The 25,403-nt window shown below is 45.5% G+C and overlaps 2 protein-coding genes across 11 annotated transcripts in view; both read right to left on the bottom strand.

The window, feature by feature from the left end:
* Positions 1–5,026, bottom strand: part of INSRR (insulin receptor related receptor) — a 49,119-nt gene extending 44,093 nt beyond the window's left edge. For 2 of the 3 annotated variants that reach the window (XM_033925612.1, XM_033925614.1), the window contains exon 1: positions 4,723–5,025. In XM_033925612.1, coding sequence (XP_033781503.1) covers positions 4,723–4,822 — 100 coding nt within the window. In that variant the 5' untranslated portion in view covers positions 4,823–5,025. Of the gene's footprint in view, positions 1–4,722 lie in introns of all 3 variants that reach the window. The other variant, XM_033925613.1, reaches the window with a different exon arrangement.
* A 7,708-nt stretch (positions 5,027–12,734) lies between these two features.
* Positions 12,735–25,403, bottom strand: part of LOC117350105 (death-associated protein kinase 2-like) — a 53,262-nt gene continuing 40,593 nt past the window's right edge. For 7 of the 8 annotated variants that reach the window (XM_033924081.1, XM_033924087.1, XM_033924085.1 and 4 more), the window contains 7 exons: positions 24,127–24,175; positions 20,699–20,725; positions 18,071–18,223; positions 16,667–16,712; positions 14,757–14,846; positions 14,525–14,608; positions 12,735–13,322 (listed from right to left, as the gene is read on the bottom strand). In XM_033924081.1, coding sequence (XP_033779972.1) covers positions 13,242–13,322; positions 14,525–14,608; positions 14,757–14,846; positions 16,667–16,712; positions 18,071–18,223; positions 20,699–20,725; positions 24,127–24,175 — 530 coding nt within the window. In that variant the 3' untranslated portion in view covers positions 12,735–13,241. The remainder of the gene's footprint in view (positions 13,323–14,524; positions 14,609–14,756; positions 14,847–16,666; positions 16,713–18,070; positions 18,224–20,698; positions 20,726–24,126; positions 24,176–25,403) is intronic. The other variant, XM_033924083.1, reaches the window with a different exon arrangement.

The raw sequence follows: 25,403 nt of genomic DNA, 5'->3' as shown, positions 1-25,403 counted from the left end.
GCCTCAAAAGGTAACCAGTGAAGTTGTAAGTAAAGATTTTTTTTTTTTTACCCAATCGACATTGGGCCTATATTATTTATTTTCTTGTAAATATTTTTGAAAGACAGACCATATTTTCGTTTTATGCCGGGTAGCATTAAATTTACTCGCAAGAACTAATATAAAATTTGTGAATTTGTGGTAAATATCGCCACCAAAATGGAGTATTGAGAAAATTAGTGTCTTTCCAGTTCGATAAAACACTGAGGACCTGAGTCTTTATGACGCCAATCTTGGCGGGTGCCCAAGAGGCAGCTGCCGCTCAATCGCGCATCGATGTCCTAAAGAGCGTCGCGTCTACATTGTTGAAATGTAGGCCAGCATTTTGAAGACCTACATTTAAGGCGTCTATCATGCGCCTACCGAGATGCATAAGCATGCCCAAGGCCACTTCCGGATGAAACCATGCCAACGCCCCACCTTGGGCACGCTCAAGTCTCCCTACATGCGCTACAGACCCCTACAATGTAGGTGGTCCTTCCTCGAACACGTGCGTCCCAATCGGCTGCCAGATGGTGGTACGATGCCTACTGCCGCCTAGAATTGGGACTCGCATTTTGAGAATCAGGCCCCGAGAGCATTATGATAAGGATTAAATTGGGCATCTAATAGCAGAAGAGAATCAAAGAAGATCATTTTCTGTGAAAATGGTGGTAATGCAGGAATAATTTTGGAAATAACATCCCAGATGTTTTTCCAGAATTTATAGATAAAACAACAGACTGTGGATGTCCTGAAAGATGATTTTTATTCGCTCTTCACCAGAAAAATACAAATAAAAGTCTGAATTAGTAATACATGTCTGATTGTCCCAACGGTCCGTGTTTCGGTGAGACCGCCTTCCTCAGGGGTCCGGATGATCTAGGGTGCAAAGATTAAAATATGAGCAAAACAATGTTCGTGTCTTTGAGCATAAAACCCGAAAACGGCTTGAAACATCTGGACTCCTGAGGAAGGCGGTCTCGCTGAAGCACAGACTGCGTAGGGTCCGTCAAGACAATCCTACGTGTATTCTAATTCAGACTTTTATTTGTATTTTTATTGTGAAGAGCGAATAAAAATCATCTTTCAGGACATCCACAGTCTGTTGGTTTTCTCTTTGGATTGTTCTTACTGTGGATCATTGGGTCTCCCTTTTTGTTTTTTGGGGTTGCACTTTTTCCAGAATTTATTACACTAGTTCATTGACCTTCATAGCGTATGTGCCAAAGAGCTCTTTTGTCAATTCTGCAGGAAAAACAGCCAATTTTTGCGGTGTGTGTAAAGCTCGGTGATGAAGAAAGTATAATGATTATCAGATTTGCCGAAGATAGAGGTCCACTAATCTTATACCAAAATAGGTTCCACTGCTCGTCATTGAGATTGTGATGTAATTCTTCTTCCCGGGGTTTTTCTAAAGTTAATTTGCCTTTATAATGTTTCCTAATGACAAATTTGTATAACTTTGAGGCAACATGTCCAGTTGAAAAAAATTGAAGTCATAAAGGATGAAATCGACGTGATATCATGTGAAGTAACAGATGTCATGGGAGATTTCTCAATCCAATGTTTATATCTTTAAAAAAAGATATAAGCAGGAGGAAGGCTACTAAAATGATCGGTGGTCTTCGTCATAAGGCTTACGGGGACAGACTTAAAGATCTCAATCTGTATACTTTGACTTTGGAGGAGAGGGGAGGCTTCTTCGAGATTCATGGCTGCTCTTTGGAAATCAGCATCAAGTCTTCTCGCCTCATTCGACCTGCCCTTCGCCTATCCATGGTACATATAAAGCTAAGTATTCTGTTGTCATGTACACATAGCTGTGTATCATTTTATAGAAGCTGTTTTCAGGATGTAAAAAGCCACTGCTTTAAACAGTGCAATTACCCACTTTCTGCTGGACCCCGACACAGACAGGATCCGTTTGGCATAGTTCCCGATTGAAAAAAAAAAGCAGTTTCTGTAGTTTTCTGTTTCGAACAAAACCAAAACTGCTCGAGTACTTTTGTCCCAAAACCAAGTATGGTTGTGTGAATGTGAACCAGTGAGGGCCTCTGGGGATTGTCAGAGCTTGCCGTCTGCAGCCTTCTGCCAAACCCACAGAACCCAAGCCAGAAAATAATCATTTAAACAGCAAAAGACCATATTTTCCCTCCAAGCAAAATAGCCTTCTCACCCATGGACTTCGGCTAATGATGCCTCTGTACCATACTCGGAGTGACAGCGATGTCAGTGGGGGGGGAGCGGTCCACCCCGGGTACAGTCTTTTTAAGGGCACGACATTCCTCATCTCTGCACCCGCTCCCCCCGCTCCTCTCCTTGCCACACGCGCCCCTTGCCTTCCCCCACACCATTTCTACTTCCACGGCATGAGGTTGCTGCCCGCGTCGGCATCAGCGCTCTCTCCGATGTCACTTCCGGGACCCGCGCCTAGGAAATTACGTCAAAGGGCACGCTGACACTGACGTGGGCATGCTGCTCAAACCGGAGGAGTTTAAAAAAGATATGGGGAAAGGGGCATGCATGCGGCAGAGGGGGAAGGGACCACTCCAGGCGCCACTCACCGATGTCATAACTACAGAGAGGCTAATTCCTAAGGCATTTGTTATCCCACAATTATGGACTTAAATTCCTACTAAAATTTTGTGTATCAATAATTATTTGGAGCACTCTATTTACCATATACTACTACTATCGCTACCAGAAGCATGCAGTCCCTGCTCCAAAGAGCTTACAATCTAAACAGACAAACAGGGTGTCATGGACACAGTTAAGGGGAGTGGTTAATCTGGAGGGCAGAGGGGAGTACAGGACAATCAAGCCATTGTGACATCACTGATGAGGTTAGCTCTTATTGGTGGAATGAGGCATTATGACATCACAATCTCAGCTCTGCTTCCCAAAGACTGAAACTCTTCACATTACTACTATGAATTATTTCTATAGCACTACCAGACGCATGCAGCCCTGTATAGAGTCACAAAGAAGACAATCCCTGCTCCAAAGAGCTTACAATCTAAACAGCCAAGACAGACAAACAGGATGTCATGGATACAGTTAAGGGGAAGGGGTTAATCTGCTGGCTGGGTTGGAGGGAGCACAGGACAATCAAGCTATTGTGACATCACTGAGGAGGTTGGCTCTTATTGGTGGAATGAGGCATTATGACATCACAATCTCAGCTCTGCCTCCCACAGACTGCTTTTAAACAAGGGAAGGGGCTTGACGGACAAACTCAGGTAATTTACGCTATTAAGCAAGGGACCATCTATTAAATGTCAAAATGTATAGCACTAACTCAAGGTGAGTTACATTCAAGTATAGTAGGTATTGTGTAGGGATACCAGACGTACGGATTTACCTAGAGTTGACAGTCGTAGTAGCAGCATTACTTGTAATTGTATGACAAACAAAAAAAGAAGAATATAACTAGTCCCACCCCCTAACCTCGACCACTCCCGGCCGCTTGGTGTAGTTGGGGCAGGAGCAACGTCCCAGTCATGGCGTCCATTCTGAGAGCACAGACAGAATGGGTTGTAGCCAAACTCCAAGCCTAGATCGTCAGGGATTGGAAAAATAGGCCCAGGGGGAGCCTACAGGTGGAAAGAAGCCACCGGAAGGGACTTGGGGTTGGGGGGGGGGGGGGGGAGACAAATGGAGCAAAGCACAACTTCTCAACTTCCACCCAAAACAAAAAATTAAAATACACAGTGGAGTTGTGAAGGACATATGGCACTCTCCAGTGGCTCGACTTTGCAGATCACGCCGAGATGAAAAATTTCAATACACTTCTCCCTCTGTATTTGCGGTTGTTAGCTTGCTGGCTCCTCCCCTCAAATTACATCGGCTTGCGCCGATTCCCAGCACTTTCTTCGCCGTGTTTCGCCTCTCCTTCAGGAACAGACCAGGCCTCCCACCACGTGGTTTGCGGTTTCACCATATTCACGATGTTTTGTTTTTTGTTTGAAATAATTTAGAAAACGGCGAATAACATAGGAAAAGGTTATTCACGGTTTTTCTGTATTTGCGGTTCTGTTAATCCCCTAGCACAGCGAATACGGAGGGAGGCGTGTACAGTGGGTTCTCCGAGGAAGCCCGGGTGGGTGAAATGCGCCACAACCCAGAGGAATTGGACACCTGCTTTAAGAGGAGTAAAACTGACCCACTTTTGGAAGTTTGGGATCATTTTTTTGACCTCACAAGGGATTTAAAGTGCAGCTTATGGCATAGCAACCCCGCTGGTGATCTTTCTACCGTATTGCTGGTCCTGAGCACCTTTTTTTGGACTCTGCTGCGAGTCATTTTTTTTTCATTTTGATCATTGCATTTCACATGGTGCTAATTCATTTTCCCAAGCTTTGTCTTATTAAAATAGCCTTTCAGCTACAACTGAAACATGCAGAAAATGAATTGGTGCCAGAAGCAAAAGCAAAAGTCAGTCAGCCTCTAGTCCCTGAGAAATAACTGGCTATTCTCAAGTCATTCACAGCAATTGTGAAAAGCCAAAAAGTATTCAATGAACCAGCTTGCTACCAAGGGAGGGGGAGGGAAGTGATCTCCAGAGCAGAAAGAAGGGAGGGGGAAACAAACCCTGAAAGAGAACCAACCCAAATCCTGTCAGAGGAACTGCAATAAGTTGCCGAGGACTTTGGGGGTGGCCCCACTAAAAGGACGATTTGGATCTGGCATCGCCAAACTTACTGTCGCCGCTCGAGCGTCCGACCCAAATGATGACGAACAGCAAGATGCACCGCTCGCAATGCAGCCAGAGGCTGAAGCCCACCTTCTCCTTCAGCGCCATGGTCCATGCACAGGAGAGCTGCTCTTTTTAGGGGGTGCTTTGATGACTTTCCATCAGCTCCCCCAGGCCAGATCCTACCAACCAACCATTTGCTCAATTAAAAAAAAAATAATAATAATAATAAAACGAGCTTTTCGCGTAGCCCAGCGGCGGCCAGGAATAAGACCTGCGCTGGCAAAGCTGCACACCTGAGCGGGCAGGGGCGGAGCTACGGAGGCGGGTAAGGATCCGTGCCCCGCCCACGGGCCCGACTTGGCTCCTCCCTCCTCGTTTTGTTTTTGTCTTTGTAATTCAAAATATTTACCCTGCAAACTAACCTGAGACATTTTGCAGCGCGAGCGGCCTCTGTTTTGGGAGAAATACTTGGAAGAGCTCAAATGAAATCAGCCTGGTGCTTTAGGCACCTGCAGAAAACTTCTCCAGACTTCTGGAAACGGTCACAGCTCTAGGTGTAAGCTCTAGGAAGCAGGGACTGTGTGTGGCAGGGCAAATGCAATGTACAGAGCTGTGTCCATCTGGCACTTTGGACTTGGGAGAAGGTTCTGTATTGATGGGGGGGAAGTACTGAATAACTTCTCTGACCTCTGGCTTTCAAAAATGGGCTTTCTCCCATTAAATCCCCCACTGTACAGGGCCTTTACGTAAGATTTGCCCATCATGCCCAGCAGTCCGCCCACACGACAGCCCTTAAGTCAAAGACCAGTGCCCTATTAGAGTCTAGCCTTACTTGCGTATGTTCTTATCCAACCTTGTCTCGAATCCCTACAACAGCCTCCGGAAGAGCGTTCCAGACCTCCACCACTCTCTGGGTGAAGAAGAACTTCCTTACGTTTGTACGGAATCTATCCCCTTTCAACTTTAGAGAGTGCTCTCTCGTTCTCCCTACCTTGGAGAGGGTGAACAACCTGTCTTTTATCTTCTTTGTCTTGAGTCCCTGGAGGGTGTTTTCCCCTATAACAGCCTCCAGAAGAGCGTTCCAGTTCTCCACCACTCTCTGGGTGAAGAAGAACTTCCTTACGTTTGTACGGAATCTATCCCCTTTCAACTTTAGAGAGTGCTCTCTCGTTCTCCCTACCTTGGAGAGGGTGAACAACCTGTCTTTTATCTTCTTTGTCTTGAGTCCCTGGAGGGTGTTTTCCCCTATAACAGCCTCCAGAAGAGCGTTCCAGTTCTCCACCACTCTCTGGGTGAAGAAGAACTTCCTTACGTTTGTACGGAATCTATCCCCTTTCAACTTTAGAGAGTGCTCTCTCGTTCTCCCTACCTTGGAGAGGGTGAACAACCTGTCTTTTATCTTCTTTGTCTTGAGTCCCTGGAGGGTGTTTTCCCCTATAACAGCCTCCGGAAGAGCGTTCCAGTTCTCCACCACTCTCTGGGTGAAGAAGAACTTCCTTACGTTTGTACGGAATCTATCCCCTTTCAACTTTAGAGAGTGCCCTCTCGTTCTCTTCACCTTGGAGAGGGTGAACAGTCTCTCTTTCTCTACGAATGTTTCGATCGTGTCCTCTCTCAGTCTTCCCTTTTCAAGAGAGAAGAAGGGACATGGTCGAAACATTCAACTCAGCTCTGTTAAGCAAAACCCCAGCACAGCTTGTATTAAAAGAAAATCAGGTATTTGGGGGCCATGCAGAAGTATAGCAGTCTAGACCACTGGAAACGAAGCTGTAACCGCTTCTGAAGTACGAGTCGTATTTAAGTCGGGCGTCTGTAACTCAGGGACTGCCTGTACTATTCAAAAGTGCTGTGGCCCAGATTCTCAAAACTTTAACGCCGTCGCTAAACAGTTTCCTGGCGGTTTGGCCTGTACACAGTTTAGGACTACAAGGGATTATCTCTGTCTTTAGTGAGGTTTCTAGCAGTCTCTGACACTGAAATGAGCCCTCTGGTGGATTCTTAAAAAAATGTCGAGCTATTTTCAGAAAGCAGCGTCGGCTTTTGGTGACAAAAATAAACGACTGGTCCAGGGGTGCCGGTCAGTGTCAGAAACTGCTAGAAAGCCCCTGTGTTGTGATGCAGAGGGAGAGATGCCCATTCTCATCGTTGCATCACAACACCCCTTCCCTGCAGCGGTGAACACCCACCTCCAGAATGGCAGCGACACTCCCACTGCCCTAAAATCCCGGCCGCGACCCCCCCCCCCCCCCCTGCAGCAGGAGAGATGCCCATACTCTCCCACTGTCCTAAAATCCACGCTGCAACGTGACCCAAGCCCCTCCCTCTGCAGCGAGAGAGATGCCCACTCTCCCCCATTGGCCAGTAACCTCCTGTCTCCACCGCTTCCTTCCACCTTCCCTCAAATAGATAACCCGGAGGGACGCAGACTCCCTCCTCCCACTTGCCTGCGCCATCTAAAATGGGCCTTCCCCTTCCCAGTGCAACTTGGGAGGGGCCTGAGGCTCTGATTGGCCCAGATTGTATAAGGCCCCTCCATAGGACCTTTCTCGGTGCATCCGGGGTCTGGGAGTCTATTTCAAATACATGTATATGCACCACAAAAAAAAGAGGCAAGTGAATGATGTCACAAAACCGAATCCAAGGCCCAAGTATGAAAGCTCCTATGACTTGAGTGGTGTGCATTCAGTCGTAGGAACTTTCGTACACATGTATTTGAAATAAAGTCCCTGACCCCTGACGCAGGAGGACACACTGAAACACGGCCTGTGTCGGGTCTTATAATAAATACATTTTTACAGCCCAGAACCTGAAGGCCCTCTTGTACTCTTTCTTTGTATTTTATTTCCCTCTTGCCACCATCTCAGGCTCTTTTAACGTCAAGCATTCTCAGATCTTTCTCTTTCAGCAGCTCCGTTCTGTTCCATCTCAGCATGTCCGTCTTACTTCCTCAGGCACTCGCTCCTCATACAAAGCTGTGCCATTTGCTACACTGGAGCGGCCTTCACTCTCTGCTCCCTGGGCGGGTTTCTGTTGTAAATGGTACAAAGCCAGGGCCATAATGTTCACAAGATGTTTAGGCATAAACAGCATAAATGTTCCTTATGATACAGTGAAGCACGTTGTACAGGAGCTTGGCCAAGAGTCTTCGGATGCATTTTTTAATGTGAAAGATACAGTCCTTCCTCATTGCAAGAGCAAGAGATAGACAGAGCTTGTTTTAGCACAGTTAGGGAGTGTGGAAGGGGAGGACCAAAGCAGGGGGAAACCCTGCGGTCGTGGAGCTGGGAGAGAGAGGCTCAGTTTCCAGAACCAAATGCTGAACACCAGCTGTCATGGCGAAGAAAGTTCATTTGGTTCCGTGTCAATGAGAGGGCACCCTTTCAGAACGAATGCACACTGCACGATTTATGCGTGCACTAGTGGGAAAGAGTGCACACTTCATGAATGGCCCACTAGAGGGCTGCAGGGGAATGGGAATTGCAGGAATCCCGTGGACCCCATGGAATTCCCCTTGTCCAGCATCTCCCCTCCTTTCCTTCCCCCACCCCGACAAGGCACAATTGACTGCAAAAAGTATCTATGAACTTTAGCCCAATTTCAGCAATTACTAAGGTGCATCTTTAAAAATCTCTTTATTTTGAAAACAAAAGCAATCGGCAAACAGAATAAACTCTCATCCCATATTATCCTTTGCATACAATCACCTTGAAATTCACTGACAAAAATATTTGGGGGGCCTATTTCTCAAAATAGCATTGGGGGGGGGATCATTATCAAGAACCAACCCACCTTATTTGCCCCTTTTACTCTTTAAAAGGATGCTGGGAAAATATATCCCCCCACCCCCTGATCTCTCGATCCAAGAAAGGGGCAGAGACGCCAAGGGTCACCCATCGCAAAGCTAGAGATTTACTATCGCTATGTAGGAGACGGAAGACTCTGAGGTTTTTCTCGCAGGCCCCAACCATGCTTAAAACCAGTTCTGGCAGAAGCACATTCCCAAAACGAACACTTCCTAAGTAATAAATAGAAAATAAAATTCTTTTTTCTACCTTTGTTGTCTGGTCATTTTATTGTTCTCTCTGTGTTGGTACCAATCTCAGGTTTCTGCTTCCCTCTTTCTTCTCCTTGTCCATTTGGCACTTCTTAGCAGCGGTTCCAGTCTATCGCAGCGTTTTTTTTTCTCGATTGCGTTTGTTTACCTACATTGTACTAGGGCGGCATGAACCTTGTGAGTCCTTCTGCCAGTTTGGTTTGATGTTATGTCAATTGGCGCCATAAACTGGGCTACTTTTATACCCCTGAGGAAGGCCCTTGGGGCCGAAACACGGACCGTTTTGGGGTCTAGTATATGCTCTATTACCAAGGACTTTACATGCCTGCCATGTTTTATTTATGTTTCCAATACACAGGGACAATGTAGCAATTAAGAGTCAGAAAATGGCTGAAGTGTAATTAAGAGACTGACTCAAGTCATACAAGCTAAGTACAATCTTTAGCTATGTTTGAATGCAACCACTATCATTGTGCAATTTAAAATTTTTGCGAATCACCTTATCTAAGTATTGACATTTTTTTAAATTTTGCACATCCTCAAGAGTTGGACTCGTTTGCTAAAACTATGCTATGATTTGAAAATATAACTCTTGTTTCAAGAGAGGGTTATTTCCTTCTCTTTAGAGTTACAAGCCTCTGAGCAGAGTTATAACGTTTATGAGCCCTTCTCTTGCAGGTTTAATTGACTTGAGTCAGTCTCTTAATTACACATGTTTTATTTATGTGCATATTTCTGCAAGATTTACTGAATTTTAATATTCTAAATAAGCAAGTTTGTCTACACAGTGGCTTGACCTGTGTCCCTGCCCCACTTCCTTGTTTATTTATTTTCTCTCCATGTCCAACATCCATCTTCTCTTTCCATCTCTGTCTGTCCCGTATAGCAATGCGTATGTTTTTGTGTCTAGCATTTCTCTAAAGCCCTCTCCCAGATCCACCCTTGTCCGGCAGCTCCCCTCCTTGTCTTCCCTTCCTGTGTAAAGACTTTCTACATCCCACTCCCTCTACTGTAACACAAACCTCCCCTTGGAGGTGAAGGGGGGACATCAGGCTTTGAGCACATGGATGTTAAAAGGCCCCATTGCTGAGCTAACAACTGCTTTCATGCACTGCACTAGTGTCTCTGTCTTGAGGGCTATGACATCATCACTCCCTCCATTCCACATTCTGCCACTCTAGGCGGACTTCTTGCACCTGGCCCTGATTGTATTTTTATGCATTAGTTAGGGCAAAGATTTAGATACAGGCAAGTACTGGCCGATGGAAGGGTAATGTGAACCCCTGGACACTTCCTTCAATGCTATGCCGATGGGGGTTCAGACTTTCATATTTCCCATATAATGGCTCTTGAGTGCAGGACTGGTGCCATCTAGTGATGCAAACTCATACAGGAAGCCTTCCTAGAAATAACCGTGTACAGGCTAAATGTGATTTGTTGGGCAGGTTTTTAAGAGAGTAACACGGGGACATCTCTGCAAGCTCTGTCCTCACTAATTCCACTGCGCAACAAATGTTAACTTTATTTCTGGGGCAAGAAGAAAACGAGGTTTACTTTATAGAATTTGAGCTCCTGTGTGTGAAAATGGCCTCAGTTTTCTCCTATCATGTATAGTTCTTGAGCACATCGCAAATGTCTATAGCATGAGAAGACATAATGTAATGCACTACACTGATTTAGGAATTTCTGTAAATATTATTTTTGCTGTTGAAATGCATTTATAAACGAGATTAGGAGCATCTCTAATTAATGTCCAGCAATAGTCAGCCAACATTGATGAATTCCACCTGCCCTGATATCGTTTCTCCGTTGTAGCAATGTCCTGGTGAAACCTTTCCCCGTGCTCATCACCAACACTACCAAGATTATCAAGGGGGAAAAAAATCTAATTTGAAACAAACTGTTTTAATATTTCAGAAATTATTATAACATTTACTCCAAGTGTTAGAAAGTATAGTGAAAATGTTAACTTTTGCATTATAATGCTCTTTTATCAAAAATTAGAGGGTTATACCAAAAAATTAAGGTCAGTTTTGAGTTCAACGACCCCCAAATCACTATAGAACACCCACTACAATTCATATCCCCAAACCTCTGTTGCACAGTGCTATTACATAGCTTGACTACTGCAATTCCTTATTTATGGGAATTACACGACAGGAAAAAAAGGCGTCTGCAAATAATCCAAAATACAACCGTTAAACTTATCACAATCACTGAAAAATCTGACCATGCGACACCAGTGCAAGAAATCTCATTCAAAATAATACTGTTGTCTTTTAAAACACTATCATCAAAAGAGCCACAATTTATAGACAAACTACCTATCCCTTATACGTCTTGCCGGTCACTTCGCTCTATCAACCAACACTTGCTCTCTGTCTCATCGTTGACCATGAGGTCAATACATCTTCCCCCAACTTTGGAATACCTTGCCATTACACTTAAGAGAAGGAAAAAAAAACAACCTTGACCGTTTCAAAAGGAACTTGAAGTGGTTTTCATTTAAGGAGGCCTATAATTCGTTACCGATAGATATTCATTTCTCCTTAGCCAATCCTCTTCAAATTGCTCTTCCCTTAAATGTTACCTTTTCTTTAAAGATTGTACTTTCTTGTTTTTAAATATGTATGGTACCCAATTTTAATTGAATTGTACCTCGCTTAGGAAACCAGATAAGCAATTGTATGAAATTTTAATAAAAACTTGAAACTTGATCTGCATAAGCCTCAAATGCTTTACAATCATAAAAGTATTCGAGGCTTGAGCAGTTAAGGCTGAGTCAGGGACAGATAATGTAGTGTTAGGCCAGGGGTGTCCAATGTCGGTCCTCGAGGGCCGCAGTCCAGTCGGGTTTTCAGGATTTCCCCAATGAATATGCATTGAAAGCAGTGCATGCAAATAGATCTCATGCATATTCATTGGGGAAATCCTGAAAACCTGACTGGACTACAGCTCTCGAGGACCGGAGTTCCCTACCCCTGATCTATACAATTCCCCAGCTTAGTAATTTCGATGCACTAACCCAGGGATCTCAAAGTCCCTCCTCGAGGGCCGCAGTCCAGTCGGGTTTTCAGGATTTCCCCAATGAATATGCATTGAAAGCAGTGCCTGCACATAGATCTCATGCATATTCATTGGGGAAATCCTGAAAACAGGACTGGACTGCGGCCCTCGAGGACCGACATTGGACACCCCTGGGCTAACCCCACTCAACACAGAAACCTGTTACTTGCAAGGAAATCAGGACACAATGGCTTAAAGCCAGTTGGAAGGCCTACTGAGGTCTTGTGTGTGTCTGTATTTTTTTCCCCACTAGCAAAACACATGTTCAAATGAAAAAAAAAACAATGTTGCATCCATAGCAAATGATTCTAATGCAACCCACACTGATTTGGGATGTAAAGTTCAAAACCCGGACTGAGCAAAAAGCCTCCCTCCTGGAACTGAGTAACTTGGTGACTGCAGCTGTCCTTTGCCTGCTTTCAAATGTTCAAAGGGTTTCATGAACTGCCTTCCCTAAACAGGAAAGCAAATCAACATTTTTGGAGCCCGGATTACCCACAAATTGAGAGCCAAGCTGAGGCATTCACTTGAAGGGCTGTCGCGTTATCAGAAGAGCAAGAGGAAGGATGAGCAGCTGGCTCCATGTCATATGGGACCATCTCCTCCAGTCCTGGTTTTGCTCCCGTTGCATGCTGGGACTTGTAGTTCAGATTTCCTTAGGAAATGCACTGGGGGGGGTAAACCCAGGACTGAATCGCCTACCCTGATGTCATGAAGCCAGGCGGCAACCTTGTCTGGCTGAGAATAAGGGGAAGGATGTGGGTAAGTTTCAAGTCTTGTTCAGGAACAGCAGCTGATCAAATGCACCCCCCCCCCCCCAAACACGTTTTAGAGAGACTCCGCTACTCTTTTCAAGAATTATTTCTTCTCTTGTTAGAGCATAGTAAAAAAAACAAACACAAAAAACCAACAAACCCAAAACAGAGAAAATAAGTATTACACGTAAGAACATTCCTTCCAGGTTTTATGATTAGCATGTTTGCATTCATAGTGGGGTTGAGGGTTGGGGGAAGAGGGGCACATGCAGGAGTTCTTCATTCCATGTGGCCCACTGCATGCAGACAGAAGGTACAACTTATGCCAGTCTCTAAAAAGAGAGCCCAGTGCATTGAACCTGCCCTCATCTTGCTCCTCCTGTCCCTGGGTCACAGCAAAGATTTCCTATTCCTCCCTTTCAGAGCAGTTCAGATCCTGGGAGGGAAGGCATCCAAACCCCAGGCACATGGATCAGGGTGCAGTTCTCTTCCCCCCCTTCCCTGAAAAAAACTCAGTCCTTCCAGAACTGTCTCCAGCTAGGGCACCCTTCCTGGGACTGATTATTTTGTCAATCTTGCATCCCTCCAGTCCAGAGCTGTGATTGGGTGTCGGGGCCATACATGCTGGGATACGTAGTGATGGCTGAGGTCATGAACAGCTGCTTCTCCGCCGACGAAGCAAGGACACAGGGCTCGTGCACTCCTCTTCCTGATCACTTTCACACTGTCTCTGAAAGGGTTTCAGAAGAAGACGGTTAGACACGAGCTGAACACTCATTCCCTTCCTCTCTCCTACACATACCCAACTTGCCCCCACCCCTTTCCCACCAGCAAACCTGTTCCCCCAACACACTGTCTCAACGGGTGACAGAAACCCATGAGCTGCTGTTGACTGGACTCTTCAACCACCCTGCAGTTTGGAAAAGAGACGGCTGCGGGGAGATACGATTGAAGTCTACAGCATCCTGAGTGGAGTAGAATGGGTACAAGTGGATCGATTTTTCACTCCGTCAAAAATTACAAAAACTAGGGGACACCTGATGAAGTTACAGGGAAATACTTTTAAAGCCAATAGGAGGAAATACTTCACTCAAATCTGGAACGCGGATAGCACTGCAAATTTTAAGAATGTTTGAACAATTTCCTGGAGGAAAAGTCTATAGTCTGTTATTGAGAAAGACATGGGGGAACCATTGCTTGCCCTGGGTCATGCTACTCTTAGGGATTCCAGAATCTTGCTGTTCTGTATGGAATTGGGTTTTGGCCAGATAGCAGTACCTGGATTGGCCACCGTGAGAGCGGGCTACTTGACTTGATGGACCATCGGTCTGACCCAGTAAGGCTATTCTTATGTTCCTCTCTTCTAGAGGAGAAAGCAGGACTCGCTGCATGTGGACGGGTTCTGATGTGAGCCATTGTGACATCACTGATGAGGTTGGCTCTTACGCATTGGTGGAATGAGGCATTATGACATCACAATCTCAACTCTGAAATGTTGCTACTAGTTGGGCTTCTGGCAGGCATTATGACATCAGGGAAAAAACTGGGATATATATATGGAGCAGGTATTAATGAGCTATTTGTATGGGTGGATCGGAAAATGAGGGATTGTGCACAAAACCACCCCATGAGCAAGTCCGATCATTGCTAAACCAGTCAAAACCAGTTTAGCGACGATCGCTGACTTTAGTGCATCTGGGCCTAGGAGAAGAAGTGTGCTCATGTGCATCTATTGTCAGGGGTCTCCAAAGTCCCTCCATGAGGGCCGAATCCAGTGGGGTTTTCAGGATTTCCCCAATGTGCATGCACTGCTTTCAATGCATCGAGGAAATCCTGAAAACCCCACTGGATTCGACCCTCAAGGAGGGACTTTGGAGACCCCTGATCTACGTGAATCTCTTGCAGAGAAGAAGTGGGCCTGCCTGCACTTACCAGATCCTCCTCCGCTCTCGGCTGGTTGCAGAGAAGCCTCATGCGGCAGAGTCGGTTACAGGCAGACACCATGTTGTAGGAAAGCTGGGGACAGAATCCACACAAATGAAAAGCTGAGGCAACTCTACTCCAGAGCCGACCAGGGTTGGATCAGCCCCATCCTGTGCCCCCACCACTTCCACAGCCTTACATAACCTCCTCACTCCTCCATCTCCGCCCTCTCCCCCTTTACCTTCCACTTCCTGCGGGCGTTGAATTTTTTGAAGTTCTTCATGTTTATGGAAGAGCGACTCCGGTTCACAGCCTGCTTCCTGTTCAGTGGCTGTAAGACAAACCCAGAGAGAATGAGAGATTTCCAGGCTATCACGGGCCTCCCCTATTCTGTGAATCTGCTCTTCATCCTCACCTGGAGGGGCCTTTTTTCTCAAAAAGCAACTGTAGCTTATCAGCTAGCTCCACAAACAGGCCAATTCACTTCCGACTTTACCCTTACTAGCTGCAAGAAATCAGAACTACAAGTCCCAGCATGCAATGAGGGGGAAGGGGAACCAGATCAAAATTTCAGAGGGAAGGAGATTAACCTAGGGTTACCATATGGCTCTAGAAAAAGGAGGACCGATTGAGACATCTGGGTTTTACTTCTATTGCATTCAATCGAAGCAAAACCTGTATGTCTCAATCCATTCTCCTTTTTCTGGAGTCATATAGCAACTCTAGACCATTAATGTGGACTCGTTCCACTGGGTTATCAACAATATTCATGTCACGTGGCTCCTTCCCAAGGATTTGTAGTTCCCATTTCTCCAAGAATGGCAAGAAGTCTACAAGACCCTAGATGCAGTGGCGAGAGGTGCCAGGGACAGTTGCACCCCCTCCCCCACCCTCTTTTCCGCCGCCTTTCCCCTGTACCTCTAACTTTCCCAGTGCGAGCAGCATCACCGACTTGCTACCCATGTCGGTGTCTCCAGAAGTGACGGAGGGAGAGCAGACGCTGGCGTGAGTGGCAGGTTGGAAACGCTGCTCAAGAGCTAGAGAAACGGAGGGAGAAAGTGAAGGCGCACGCGGTGGGTGGGGAAGGAGCAGCGCGTGGAGAAGAAGGGTACCGGCACCCCTGCCAAGATGGCGGCTGGGACAGACTGCCCCACCTCCCTCTTACTACACCACTGCCTAGAGTCTATGACGATGGATCTGGTGAATAGAACTAAACTTTTAGCCATCGCGCGGGGATAAGCGATAAAACGAAGGACAGGGCAAGGAAATCTGCGCTTCTTCCTCCATATTCGCTGTGGTAGGGGATAAACAGAACCACAAATATAGAAAAACTATGAATAACTTTTTCATACGTTATTTTCTGTTTTCTATTAAAAACCATCGTGAATATGGTGAAACCGCAAACACGGTGGGAGACCTGGTCTGTTCCCGAAGGAAAGGCGAAACATGGTTAAGAAAGTGCTGGGAATTGGCGATTTTTTTCTGTAAATCCTTGGAATTAGTGATTTCTCTACGCAAGTGATGTAATTTGAGGGAAGAGCCAGCAAGCTAAAAACCGTGAATTATCGAAACCACGAATGCTGAAACCATGAATATGGAAGGATCTCTTTGGGCCTTTTTGCCCTGAACCACTATGTTAAGTACCTTTTTGGATTTCCATGAATATGTGCATATCGTTTTTAATCTTGGTGAAATAATTCACTTGATTTTTGCAATTAATTAAATGAATAAAATAGTTTAAAAAAAAAATAAAAAATTAACACGGTTTTTTGAACCGATGATAAAAATCATACCCCAGTAAGACTCTCATTGGAGCGTGAGAGTTGGGTGTTTGAGGTCCTTTTCCTTGGGTTTTTGACTCGCAGAAAAAGTGCCACCAGTAAATGCACAAACTTTGTACCAGTGACAAGTTTCAAAGCAAAATTTGTCAGCACCTTCCCTTTGAGACATGGAGCAAGGTATGCGGCGAGCAAAGAGTGTTGATCTTTGCCCCAGTTTGGGTAGTTTCGAACTGCCTCCTTCAAGACCAGAGCTGGCTAAAACGTGTCTTTAATTCCTATATCTGATCTGGGCTGTTTAGGGGAAGGGGGCGGTGTAGTGGATGTCAAACAGCAGAATTTTAAAAGGAAACTATATGCAAAAATCACAAACCTTGATCCAGGGGTGCACCAGGCACTCGACAGCTGTCATTCTGTCCCTGCAACGAGAAGAGAAAAGGTATTATCAATGGCGTTTTCATAAATCACACCCGACAGGCTGCCTTGCAAGCAGATACTTCCAGTTCATTAGGACAGAGAATATGAAATGTCCAAGAAAATCATATTCCCAAAACAAATATCTTTCAGTATCCACAAATCCAAAGATTTGTTCTGCGTGAGTTTCGACACACAGGTGTCTACATCAGGGGTGTCAAAGTCCCTCCTCGAGGGCCACAATCCTGTCGGGTTTTCAGGATTTCCCCAATGAATATGCATGAGATCTATGTGCATGCACTGCTTTCATTGTATGCTAATAGATCTCATGCATATTCATTGAGGAAATCCTGAAAAAACCCGACTGGATTGCGGCCCTCGAGGAGGGACTTTGACAACCCTGCTCTACATCATGGACATAGAATACAACCGCACCAAAAAGGCCGAGGCACTGCCAGAGTTACAACTGTTTGAAAAGGAAACCACCTATGCCGTTTCTAGTGGCGTACCAAGGGGGGGGGGGGGGGGGGGGTCCACCCTGGGTGCAGCCCATAAGAGGGTGCTCCGAGCGAGGGCTGGCGTCATGGTCCGACTCCGGAAACTTCTTTCCGGCAGCATTCAGAATTCCCTGCTCGGCCGGTGTTGGGCCTTCCTCTCTGTCGGGTCCTGTAGTTCTCAGTTGGAGGATATGCACCATGGCTCCCTGTGGATTCCTGTAATCACAGGGCTGAATCCAGCCAAGTGTCCCCATTGCATAATGGCCTAGAAACTATGGTTACCATATAGCTCCAGAAAAAGGAGGATGGACTGGGGCATCCGGGTTTTACTGCCATTGAAAGCATTGAAAGTAAAACCTGGCTGTCTCAACCCATCCTCCTTTTTCTGAAACCATATGGTAACCCTAACTAGAACTCTTTTTCCCAGCAGACCTAGAGTGTGTCAAACCAGGCTAAGGAAACAAACTTTGATCCTTACAGGGGCTCATCCAGGATCTATTTTGATCACACCAACTATAAAGTTCCTTTGCATAGGTTTTACAGGGTTTATACGTTTATTTTATCTGCTGTCCCATATGTCAGAGGACAAAAATGGATTCAAGTAAACAATAAATTGCCAGACCTTATGTTTCCCAAGGCATCAATTTATTCAAAACATTCTTTGCCCTTTTTTTGGGATAAACAATCAATTCATAGTCGTCTAGTAAAATGATTTATGCTTTTCTTAGATAAACTGTCATCTCATTCTCGTTGATTTTTTTTCTGGATGCACAAGACAACTTCCCCCTTCCCGAGCTCCGACTCATCTCTTCCCTTCCTTCACTACCCAAATGAAGCAGCTGTTAGATATCCAGCAGATGACTTACTTTGGCTCCTTCACGAGAAGTTCCCGGATGAAGTCCTTAGCCATTTCACTGGTCTCCTTGAAGTAACGGTCATCAAATTCGTAGTTTCCAGAGACCACGTTAGTTAGCGTCTCCGAGTCTGTTTCTCCCTGAAAGGGGGATATGCCGCTCAATCTGCAGGGGAGACACAACCCAGACATGAAGTCACTGAACCTGTTGGAAAGCTTCCTTGTTAGGGTGACCAGATGTTTCGAGTTTATTTAAAAATTCATTATACCACCTAATCAAACTTCTAGGCGGTGTACATCAATAAAAGACAATTATAATTAATAAATAATCATAACTGGGGGAGGTTAGTAAGACAGACATATGGACAGACAAACTTGGGAAGGGGTAAAACGTGGGCCTCACGGACCTGACGGACCAACCGCACTTCCTTAAAAATCTGAGGTCCGTGCCACTTGTAGTTAGTTTCTGGCTCTGACAGACCTCTGATATTTTAGCGCTGACGGATCCTAATACTTTTCCCTCCCTATGCTGAGACGGATCCGTCAGCGCTAAATTGTCATCGAGGTCTGTCAGAGCCAGAAACTAACTACAAGTGGCACGGACCTCAGATTTTTAAGGAAGTGTGGTTTTAGATCCACAAGGTCTGTCAGGTCCGTGTTTTACCCCTTCCCAACAAACTTGAACGAAAGGAAAGAGGGGTAGAACTGCAAAATTAAAAGAACATGGAAGGGACAAACAAAAGGTGCAGGAATAATCTTAGGCGAGGAAAGTTGCTATTCAAAAGCGTCTTTAAACACAAAAGGTTTTTAATTTGGATTTGAAATGATTTAGGGAAACCCAGACATGTCCTCTTTTTAGAGGACTTTCCAAAACCTGGCATTTGTCCAGGTTTGGCAAAGCCCCCATGAGCCCTGGCCACATCTGGAAGGCCTCTGAGCATGTGTGGATGACGTCACACTGAAGAGTCCCGAAAAAGTCATAAATTATGTGGATTCATGTTGGCATTAATACTCCATGATGGGCTTTCAATGAAGACTCACTAAGGCACTTTCTCTGTAACTTGGTCTTCTATATTGAAGGTGCCACACCCCTCGATACACTATAAATAAACACATCCGCGCATGCTCCAAACCCTTCAGACGCGGCTGGAGCTCATCCGGAAGAAGAGTGCAGGCGGGGCAGGGCGGGGTCATACGCCCTGGAGAAAAATATGGTAACCCTATCCCTTGTAGATGAGCAAAAACCTTTAAGCCTATCTATCCTTCTTTTAATGTTCTCTTTGGTCTCCAGACATAATCTGTGGGCAATTTACTTTTTCCATCAAATTCCAATATGTATGGGCAGAAATCGAACATGCATGGGTGGAAATCGTGCACACCTGGCGCTTTACCCAGTCCTTCCCTTCTCCCACTCTTCTGTTTTTATTGTAACCAACCCATTCTTCTCCTTTCCCCTACGTCTCCAATTTTGATCATTTCATTTGTTTGTCTTCCCTCCCTTCTAAAAAATTTATAAATAATTTTATTGTAAACCGCTGAGATTATAACCTCGGTTTTATATTTGCGGGGGTTCCGTTCCAGGAGCACCTGTAATTTTTTTTTTTTTTTTTTAAACCACAAATGCAGTTTAGAAGCAGCTCGGAGGTGGGAGAGGGCTACAGGGGCGGCGGCGGCAGGATGGCTCTTAGTATTTTCTGACCGCCTCTTCCAGGAGCTAAAATCAGGCTACACCAATCAGGAGCTGCTTTGGCGTCAAAGCAGCTCCTGATTGGTGTTGCCCGACTTTAGTTCCCGGAAGAGGCGGTCAGAAAATAATACCACGATAGACTGAGTCCACGATTCATGATCTGCGAATTCACGGGGGTATACTGTGTATCAAATAACCCTTTATTTTAAAGATAATTGCTGCGATGCGTCGTTCTTTTGTACTGAGAGTATATTATTCTTCTGTTTACTATCAAGATTTAATTTCGTGCTGAAATGGATAAACTGGACATACAGGCCTCACTTGTGTATGCTGGGAACTACAGACATTAACACATTTTCCTACAGCCTTCCTTTACAAGCTAATCAGATGGAACAGCCTGTACTTTGCTATCTGTGAACATATGTATCCTTTGAAATGCTAGCCCAGCTGACCTCTGCTACAAAGTTTTTGTCTCCATTCCCTGCTGGGAAGATACTTCTCTAAGGCTCTGCTGAGCTGTTATCAGTGCTGTATGACTTCACAGATGCAAGGCACCCTGGAAAACCATAAACCATTTATAATGAGCAACATCCTCTGTGCTCGTTTTTGTAAACCACTTCAGGACCTTTTTAAAGGTAAAACGTGGTACATAAGACCAATGAACAGAACAGAACCCGACATGAAGTTTCACAGCCTGGGAGGAGACACAAAACCCAGGCCTGCTTATGTGAGAGAGGAGACAGAAAACACACGATGCCACTGAACCCAGGAGGAAACAGAAAGCATAAGAGACGAGAGAATGACATGGGGACAAATTTTTCCCTGTCCTCGCAGGAACTCAGTTTCTCTGTCCTGTCCCATTCCTGTAAGCTCTGCCTTAACCGCACAAGCCTCAAACACTCACGATTTTAAGGTCTAACAGGAGAAAAGGAGATACGTCTTATGCATACTCACAGAATGTAGGTAATGACACCGATACTCCTAAAACATAAGAATAAAAAACACAATTAGACAACTAGCAGCATGCAGACACTTCCCAACATCCTAAGCAGGTACAGCCCTGTGGCAGGCAAAAGGATCCTAGCTGAAAATTCAATCTATATGTGGACAGGAGTTTAGACTAGAGCAGGGGTTCCCTGGGACGTACCCACCTAGTCAGGATTTCAGAATATTTGAGAGAAATTTATGTAGTGGTTAGAGCTATAGCCTCAGAGCCCTGAGGTTGTGGGTTCAAATCCCACTCTGCTCCTTGTGGCCCTGGGCAAGTCACTTAATCCTCCACTTCCCCAGGTACATCAGATAGACTGAGCCCACTGGGACAGACAGGGAAAATGCTTGACGTACCTGGATATAAACTGCTATGAGTGTGGTCGTAAAACTACTTCATAATACCTGACAGAAACCCAGAAAGTAGCAACATTCCAAGGCTGAGATTGTGATGTCATAATGCCTAAGAGTCAACCTCATCAGTGATGTCACAATGGCTTGCTTGTTCTACACTTGGTTCACTTCTGATATTGTATTGGAGAGGAGTGTGGTGCAGTGGTTAGAGCTCCAGCCTCAGCACCCTGAGGTTGTGGGTTCAAATCCCATGCTGCTCCTTGTGGCCCTGAGCAAGTCACTAATCCTCCACTGCCCATATTAGATAGACTGTGAGTCCGCCGGGACAGATAGGGAAAAAATACTTGCGTATCTGATTGTAAACAGCTTAATACACCTTGTCCAAGTGGTATATAAAAAATGCTATTCCCTTCCCACTCCCTCCTAATTTCAGGAAGTCACCCCCAGCATAAATATTACTGTTGAACTAACATGAGACACGATCTCAACCGAGAGAGGGGAGGTAATCAAAACAAAATATGCACAAGCCAACCATCTAACTATGAGCACCATTGCTCATAGTCTAGGCCAGTGGTTCCAATCCTGTCCTGGAGGACCCCCAGCCAGTTGGGTTTTCGGGAGAGCCCTAATGAATATGCATGAGAGAGATTTGCATATAATGGAGGGCGACAGGCATGCAAATCTGCCCCTTGCATATTTATTTAGGCTATCCTGAAAACCAGATAGGGTTGGGAACCATTGGTCTAGGACAGGGGCTTCAAACTCAAACCCTTTGCAGGGCCACATCTTGGATTTGTAGGTACTTGGAGGGCCTCAGAAAAAAAGTTAATGTCTTGTTAAACAAATGACAATTTTGCATGAGGTAAAGCTCTTTCTAGTTTATAAATCTTTCCTTTTGGCTAAGCCTTAATAATAATAATGTCTTTTATAGCTAAAGAGATGTATGATCAAGAAACTGTTTTATTTTACTTTATGATTATGATAAAGATACTGAGGGCCTCAAAATAATACCTGGCAGGCCATGAGTTTGAGACCACTGTTCTAGGAGATAAAATTCCTGATCTGGAAGCCCTAATGGGGGGGGGGGGCATGGACTTTGACATTGTGGACGTTACAGAAACATGGTTCAATGATTCATGTGTGGGATATCACCATACCAGGCTATAACTTTTTCAGGCGGGACAGAGATGGTGAAAAAGGGAGATGAATAGATCTCTGCATCAGTGAGGTAGTAAGGGGGGGCAGTCCACCCCAGACGCCATGTTGGTGGGGGCACCGGAACCCCTCCTCCTCCCAGTCCTCCCCTCACCCCCCTTCCCTTCTTCCGTGCGTCTAGTTGTTCACCGCCGCAAGCAACTACTTTAACGTGCTCCTCGCGACCGCGTTGTCTCTCCTGCTGTCACTTCCGAGCGCCACGCATAACAAATGATGTCGGAGGGAGAGCCGACAGGGTCGCAAGGAGCACGTTGATGTTTTTGTGGCTCGCAGCAGTGAACAACTAGCGATACAGGGGAAGAGGCGCCCCCACCCTCGCAATGCCACTGCTCTGCGTCAAGAAGAACATTAAAGCATCTGAAATGCAGGGGGCATGGTAAAAAGAGGAAGCCCTGTGGATGGTGCTGGAAAGAGTAGATGGCCCACTCACCCACTCTTGTCCGCCTAGTCAGAAAGAAGATCTGGATAGACTTGATCGATGATATTGCAAAGATGGGAATTAAAGGCGAGGCGATGATATGGAAAAATTGTAATTTACCAGACGTGGATGTAGAAAGATAGTGGAAGCCTTAGAAGGGGCTCTGTTTAGAGACGTGGGGGGAGGGAACTCACCAGATATAATACTCCCAAATAGAGAGTGTGTGTGTTATGCTTGAGTACCTGATTGTAAAACCGCTTAGATAACCTTGATAGGTGGTATATAAAAACCTAATAAACTTGAAACGTGAAACTTGTAGAGGTCCACCTGGATAGCAGCGATCACTGCACGTATGGTTTGCTGTAGGAGCTGAAGTGGAGTCAACTCAAAGTCCTGGGTTTCAAACACAGACTTCAGCCAAATGGAGAAGTACTTGAGAAACCGGCAGGCTGGGAGGAGATAAAGGAAGTGAAAGGCCAGTGGGGCTAAACTGAAAAGGAGTTATGAAAAGGAAACTTATGTGGTTTTCCAAAGAGACGGCTGTAAAAGTAAAGGGGAAAAAAACAAACCAAAATACAGGAGATCACAAAAGAGATGAAGAAAGAAATCTGGAGATTAAATGCATGGGCAGAAGCAAAAAAGACAAAAGATATAAAGCAAGGTGACAGGACATCGCAGGTATATTGATGAAAGGAGGAAAGCCAGAGGTGGATTTACAAGACCTAAAGAAAACTATGGTCAGTGGTAGACGGCGATAAAGAATTACTCAGAAATTACTCCGGTTCAGTATCCACAGAAGAAAAACTGAGTAAAGGTTCAAGGATAATCAACAAAGATATATGTTGCAATGGACAAAGCCATGGGACCCGATGAGCTTCGGCCAAGGAATTTAGAGAGGTTTTGGTAGGCCCTCAAAAGGATGTGTTTAATAGATCTCTGGATTAGAGAAAGGCTGATGTGGTCCCTTTTCACAACAGAGGAGGAAATTTTACATCAGTGGTGGACATGGAGACACTGCTGAAGGAAAGAATAGTTAATTATCTACAGCCCAATGAGTTACAACATGGCTACACCAAAGGCAAATCTTAATTGATTTCTTTGGGCGACAGGAGAACTGGATCGAGGACGTGCTCTGGATATGGTCTATTTAAGAGTTTAGCAAAACTTTTGATATTGTTCCTCATAGAAGACCCATAAATCAACTGAACAGCTTAAGGGTGAGACCCAAGGAGGTAGACCAGATCACAACTTGGCTAATAGAGACGACAGAGGATGACGGTAAATGGAATTTGTTCAGAAGAAAAAAAAAAAAAAGACGACGAATTGAATGCCTCAGGGATCCAAGATATTTGATTAGCTGACAAGGCCCTCACACCCCTTCCCAATCCCTCCCAGCACTCTGTCTTACCACATGTCTGTCGCACTGGTCAGGGGTTCATAGTTTATCACCTCAGGAGCTACAAGAAAGAAAATACAGGAGAGAAGAGATTGTATAGGAACAATCTACTTTAAAATGACCAGGTGTAGGTCTTCTGTGACTTGTGGCCTCTCAATCCCTGCGGTAACGAGCCTAAAAGTCACAATCGGACTATCTTCAGTTTCCTCCTGGATGACCATGCTCCAAAACAGAATCACAACTTCCCTTCCCCCCCTCCCTCAAGAAATAAAGAGGACACGTTGCCCCTCCCCCCAGCCCAGCCTCTCCCTCACACAAACCTCATCTCTTTCCCCCCAGTCTGGGAGCTCTGGAGGGCCTCCGAGCATGCACGCGTGGATGTGATGCAATGACCTCATACACACACGTGCATGCGTCCGACATCATTATGTCATATCCGGAGACCCTCCAGACTTTGCCTAGAGCTCGAGGCATTCCAAAAACCCGGACAAACTGCCAGGCTTTGAAAATCCGTCCGGACAGTCCTCTAAAAAGAGGGTATGTCTGGGTTTTCCCCAGACGTCTGGTAACCCTAACTGAACCCCAATTATCTTTCACTGTAATTCACCCTCACCCAACTAAGCTTCAAAGGGGGGCTCTGCTGGCTGACACTGCTCTAGGGAAGCAACGGGAGACTTCCACACCATGTGCATTCCCTCACTGATAATGCCCTAACCACAGGTGTCAAAGTCGGCCCTGGAGGACCGCAATCCAGTTGGGTTTTCAGGATTTCCCCAATGAATATGCATGAGATCTATTAGCCTACAATGAAAGCAGTGCATGCAAATAGATCTCATTCATATTCATTGGGGACATCCTAAAAACCCGACTGGATTGCGGCCCTCCAGGAAGGACTTTGACAACCCACTGACTCAGCTGGATGGGATCTGATCATCCCACAGTCGTCACATTATCTTTTTGCCAGGCTTGGAGTAGGCTCCTGGTTGAGAAACCCTTCTAATGCCTGAAGAACACCCCTGTAATACTATAAACCTTAGACTGCATGGAAGCTACAACTGGTTTAACCTTCATTGTAGGTTCAGACAGTCAGGAGCCATACCCGGCCATTAAGCACTTTAGGCCCCAACGCTTGGTTCATTGTGCACCTCAAACAAAGTCCAGCACACGGAAACAGCAATGGAGGCGCACACACTGGATAGCAAGAATCAAATACTGGCTTTATTGCAGAAATCAACGGATGACATTAAAAAGGCTCAACACGACTCGTGTTTCGGCCCCTAAGGCCTGCA

This window comes from Geotrypetes seraphini, chromosome 16 (assembly GCF_902459505.1).
Source record: "Geotrypetes seraphini chromosome 16, aGeoSer1.1, whole genome shotgun sequence".
Taxonomy (NCBI): domain Eukaryota; kingdom Metazoa; phylum Chordata; class Amphibia; order Gymnophiona; family Dermophiidae; genus Geotrypetes; species Geotrypetes seraphini.
This window is presented reverse-complemented; position numbering and strand designations above follow the sequence as displayed.